We start from the raw sequence: 6000 nt of genomic DNA, 5'->3' as shown, positions 1-6000 counted from the left end.
AAGAAGAATTTTTGCATTTATTGAACAAATTCACAATGATTAAGCAAAGCAATGTTACTGAGGAAAAGTGTTAATACAGCAGTTAAGAGAAATCAAAAACCTTACAGCATCATGTTGCCTTGATTTTTTAAAGTTTGCTCAACAATTCTTTTTTACAGTGCCAGCGGTGCAAGGAAAATGCCTCACCCTTTCAAGGTTGATTGAAACTTTAACCTCATATTCAATATGCCAGAGAGACCTGATGTGCCAGAGACTGGGCTTTTTTTCCCCCACAATTGGGGCCTGAATAATGCAACAATCAGTCAATTATTCATCTCTCCTGGCTACTTATATTGTTCAGAGAGAGAAAGAACTAGAGACAGAAAACTGCTAAACAATCCACCTTTAGTGATTTGCTAATCAAATCAAGTCAACAAATCTGTATGACTTTCTGTCTTTTGAAGTTTTAAGAAAAATAATATAAAGAATATATTATATTTATAGGAGTGCTGTAGGTCAATACATTTTTTAATGGTGATTAATTGCAGAATGTTTCATAGTTATTCACGATTGAATAGCTAAAACTGTGTATATATATATATATATATATATATATATATATATATATATATATATATATATATATATATATATAATTCTTTTCTTCTCAAAATGTATTAAATTACTTTTTAAGAAAGAAAGCAAAATAATATGTGGCTATCTGCTTTGCTACAGCAATTATGAAGCCGTGTTCATGATTCTCGTAAGCATGTCAATGCCAGCATCATCTGCGGCTTTGATCTCCATAAGAAAAGCTCCGCAGACAACATCTAATTTTGCACTTTTGTGAGATGTTAAGACTTGACCTGCTTCTGTGGTAATTAAATTGCACCTTACATAGGCTGCAAAGTCCTTGCTTTCTGCCACAAGTCCCATCTTGTTTTGTACATACAAATAGCATTAAGAGGTCATTTCCCATCACTGTTGTGTGTGTGTTGTGGTGTGTCCATCAGTGTATTGACTCTGGACGAACACATCGCCAAGGTTCCACCCTTCTAACCAGTGTTTATGCTGGTTTATGCTTTATTAATGGTAAATGCACTAATCGCATATTTTAAATGAATTGCATGCATTAATACATTAGTTTTTAAAGCTCTAATTTAAAGAAAACATGGCAAACCTTTATCAGTAGTACACAAGAACAAGAGTGATAAAAAAAGACTTCAATCTATTTGTTTAATTCATTTGATTTGTAAAACAAGTATCAGACTAAACAAGTATCAGACTAAACAAGTATCAGTCCATTTTGAAACGTCTCCCTTTTAAAGCATGTGGGAAAATCTTTATTGTATTCCAGATGGACAGGATAGAAGTAACGACATGCCAGCATGCTCTCAATGTTGGGTATGATAATAAACAGCAACTGAACAGAAAAATAACTTAGATACAAGAAATCGTATTAAAAAATTTGTATTGATTTCCTAGATCTACAGCATACAATGCACAGTAGCATTTCTTCACTTTTATGTACATGTTTCATATTTTATGAATTTTGAGACAGCTATGATTCCTTATACAACAATGACAAACAAAAATCTGGACAGCAATACCTTCTTTTTTGAATAACAGACAAATACACAATACGCGTTTAAATGCAGTGTTTATATTTGATAAATTACTAAATAAATTCAAATCTCTTGTCCAACACCTCCTTAAGAAAATTATTCTATCAACAAATGTGAAATGGTAAAAGGGCATTAAATGGCAAAATCTAATTTGAATATATCTGTCAGTGTAGTCAGGCAGATTTAAATGCTCTATAAACTGTTATTTAATTCTAAGTCCAACAAAAAAATTCAACCAGGTGTGCATGGTGACATCACTTCCTTTTCAGCCCCAGGCTAGTTACACCCTGGCTCACACTCCAGCCTACCTAATGTTAACATTCAATGTCCATAATAATCTTGTCAAGTCTTTGCTGCAATAGACTGACATCAAGTTATAGAATTGCCTCATTGTTCTCATCAGTCCACCAGAATTATTGCAGACATTATTTACCAGCCAGTTGATTACAGACCCTCCCCATACAGTATGACCAATGTGTTTCCTCCGCCCCCTCTTTTCATTACTCAGTACATCATTGCCGACTTCAGAAAGAGCCTTCCATCTGTGGACAGAAAAGGATACAAATGAAGCTTGACTGATGTCACATGCAGCATATAATGAATGAATACATCCATAATGTTCTAACATATGCAGACTGAGAGAAAGATGAAAGGCTTGTTAAAAGAGAAGATGCAGTATTAGAATAAATGTCAAAAAAGCCCTTTCCCTCCCTTTCCTCTCAACCAAGACGAAAAGAGAAAGCAAACCCTTTGAAAGATTAATTACAACATGTAGATTATGTAAATTATGCCCATGCAAATATTTCATGAGGACAATTAAGGGACCCATTAATTACTGCTCCCATTATTATTTTCTGTCGTTCCTTTTACTTTTTTTTTTTTTTTGCTTCACTGCATTCAATATGGTTTCACTCTCAATGTTTTATATGTTTAATATTCCAATAAAGGCTCATGATAATGTACATTGTCTAGTCTCATGTTCCAGAGCCTGGATCTTGTGCTAAAGATTCTGATGCAGCGACAAAACAGTATTTAACAGTCTACATGATCAGATACCAACAACAGAAAGGATAGACAACATGTTCTGTAGTAGCTTTTTCTTTCAATACATTCTGGATGACAGGACAAAAAGAAACAATGCAATGTAATATGGGCAGATTAAATGTCCATTCAGTACCTTGTATTGTTCTGTCAGTGTCTGTTTTGATGATGTTATGGTTTGTCTCCATTTCCTGTGGAGGGTCTGATAACATGGAGATATTGGTTACGAATGATGTCACATTTGTTCTTCAAATAGCATTAAAACACATTTTAAAGTATCTTATCACATAGTAAAACACTGAAGACGACCAAAGAGCAAATCAATTTCAAATTGCTTTTCTAGTCAGTGATGAGGCAGATATCTCTTGTCACTCTTGGTAACATGGTCATGACTCTTTTAATGTATGCTTTATTTGTCGGATACAGTAAAGCAGGTGCAAGGATGTAGATCTCCTTTAGCTTGGTGAAAGAAGTGGGGTGGGGGTTTGGGAGTAGACACCATACAGGATATTGTCTTTACAATATTGATTTTGGCATTGACATTAATCAATGTCCCCCTATCTATGCCCTGTGAAGGTGTGTGTTCAAACCGTTTTGAGTGGGTGATCTCTTGCTAGAGGCCGTCCACTGCAGGGTCTGCTCCGCTTGGTCACGCCTCTTGGACTCAACCTCCAGAGCCTCCTGCAATTTCTTTTTGGTCTTCTTCTCTTTCTTCAGTCGCTTCTGGATGATTGCTGAGATGAGCACAAATAGAAAATTACATTATTTCTTTTCTGATAGGAATGTACAGTTGGGTTCAAAAGTCTAGAGTCCACTTGTGATAAATTTTCTATTTTGCAATTTAATAAACTTTTTTCATTACAAATATTATTGTCAGCATAAAAATGTGAGTGGAAATTTGAACTGAGACGTGAACTTGAGTTTCAGAATTCCTTAGTATTTGGTATACATTCATACAATTTCTTTAAAGCTACAATATGTAAGATTATTTTGTGAGAAATTCACATAATTTCATTAATGAGCAAGTACACCAACAATCCATCTTCCAAACCATGTTTTTGCCTTACCCTTACTATTGTAAGCCTTATAATAATGATTTATATTTTAGAATGTCGGGACGGATTTTGCGGGAAATTGCATACTTCTGTCATTCGACAATGCGTGTTTATGCCATGTCCATAAAGAAAAGGTCTAGCTACAACAGCAAATGTATATGTGCAGTGATCGATGTGGTAGTGGTATGAAACTGAAAGCTTGTAGCCACAACAAATTAGCAACATTGACCATGGATCATTCAAAAAGGTGACCCTCTGGGGAATCACCCGTTTTCAAAATAAAGAAACCACAAACCGAGAAGAGTCTGAAAGCAAAAAGGGAAATTGACAGAGCCCATAATAAAACAAGAAACAACATTGGATTGGCTTTTCAGAGGTGGCTAAAAATGTTGAAGAATAAACTTAACACCACTGGATAATTTTAAAATCATTACAGCATTACAGCCTTTTTCTAAATATTATGTCTAACATAATGAACATCTGAGAAACTAGGCTGTAGCCCAGTGGAACATGTTAATTTTCCACTTTGCAGTAGAGCTTAGTTCACATGGCATAGTCAGCAGAAATAAAACACATTCTGTCTGATAGCTGTGAACCATCCCAGAGTGATCTAGGACCAGCCTTCTTATTCTTAATCTTCCCTCTCGCCATTAGGCATAAAACACAAACTGACTTGAAGTCAGTTGGCTGGAGTATAAAGACATCTCTCACTAATGGAACAGCCAGTTGATGTGATAAATTATGCAGAAGATTCATTATCCTCATCAAATATGATGCGGGCGAATATTAACACAGCAATTCTGTTTACGCTGATAATAAATCATTCACACTAATATCATAATATGTACTTGTAATTACAATGGGTAATTCTCTGTGTCTATATGTGCGGGTTTGTGTGTGTGTGCTCCTGAAGGAAAGTGCTGAATTTGCAGTACTCTGACTAGCTGAAGGACAATGCGGGCGACAGGAGAATACGACACGAGGAGCTCTCTAATTAAGCAACATTCATTAATGGTGCATGTTGCCCTGTTGCCTTCTTTAATGATTCCTCCATTTTATGATGGTAGTCTCCAAGGCTTCTGATTTATGTACAGTAGAATTAGATTGTACATACATTCAGGTGAACAGAAGATGAAGTGATTAAATTGCCTGAAAATGTATTTGGTGGTTGAAGTAATGTTAAAGATCGAGTGCCAGGCAGTTAGATTCTGGTATGTAAACACTTGCTGTACTTGTTTTTTTTTTCGATGTGGGCAGACAATATTACATGTAACTGAAGATGAGCTCTGCTTATAACGGTAGATAAAGTTTAACATTGTGAAAGCACAGATCTGCTTTTCACTTTAATTCTTCTCAGAATTAAAGTGCTTAAAGTGCAAGTTAACAGCTTAACTTGAAGACTTCTGTCGATCATCAGTCATGCATCCTTACAAATAAGAAAAAGCACAATTTTAAACAATAATGAAACTTTTTATTGAACTTTTATTTGATTGTTAGCATTTTTAATGGGTTCAAATATGCATTATATGTATTTATTTTATTTTACCTTCATAGCTACCGCTCACCCTCCGTCTACCAATGTCGCTCTAACTGTCACATGACAAAAATGATCAGAGGGGGAATGCCTTTTGGTCTGAGGTGTAGAACAGAAAAAGGAAGATGGAAAATGAAGAAAACAATGCCCAAGTGGATAAAGAGAGATTGGCAGGCTTAACTTATCACTATATAACTGAAAATCTTGAAGAAAGGCTTTAAGTTAACTGACATTTAACACTTCCGAAAGGTAGTGATGGCCAGCTAATATAAATATAAATTAATTTTGAGTATCTTTTCTGTTATGGTTATGCAAAAAGTTGCCAAATGTTTGGGAATGAATGTTCAACCACTTTACATTTAAAGAGAAAAGCTTGTTAAAAAATGTGTTAACTTTCCCTCCTGCATGCCCAACCCAAACTTGGGCTCCTCTTACTAACCATAACTAATGTAGCTGCACTTTCCTACCTTCACCTGTTGTCGTCTCGCTTTCAAACGTAAGTAAATTACCACAGGAATTATTACACAACACCTGGATCAATTATTGACTAAATCCAAAATATTGGGCAAAGAAATGTGTGATGTGAGGCTTGCTTAAGAATCAATCATGTTGAACAATTAAGCCTCTTCTTTATTTTCTTTCTTTCGGTTTTTCTTTCTGTTTGGATGGAAAATAATGATGCAAATAAAATTCAATAGTTTTTTTTTAAATATATAACTATATGGTTTCATTGCTATGCACATAACTGTTCATACAAAAATTCTAA

The 6000-nt window shown here is 34.9% G+C and overlaps 1 protein-coding gene across 1 annotated transcript in view; it reads right to left on the bottom strand.

The window, feature by feature from the left end:
- Positions 1-710: 710 nt before the first annotated feature.
- The window catches only part of dachc (dachshund c), a 106756-nt gene continuing 101466 nt past the window's right edge, over positions 711-6000 (bottom strand). Inside the window, exons 9-11 of the mRNA XM_052126038.1 lie at positions 3236-3379; positions 2782-2847; positions 711-2146 (exon numbers count right to left, since the gene is read on the bottom strand). Coding sequence (XP_051981998.1) covers positions 2109-2146; positions 2782-2847; positions 3236-3379 — 248 coding nt within the window. The 3' untranslated portion in view covers positions 711-2108. The remainder of the gene's footprint in view (positions 2147-2781; positions 2848-3235; positions 3380-6000) is intronic.

The sequence above is a fragment of the Xyrauchen texanus genome, chromosome 5, assembly GCF_025860055.1.
Source record: "Xyrauchen texanus isolate HMW12.3.18 chromosome 5, RBS_HiC_50CHRs, whole genome shotgun sequence".
Lineage (NCBI taxonomy): Eukaryota > Metazoa > Chordata > Actinopteri > Cypriniformes > Catostomidae > Xyrauchen > Xyrauchen texanus.
This window is presented reverse-complemented; position numbering and strand designations above follow the sequence as displayed.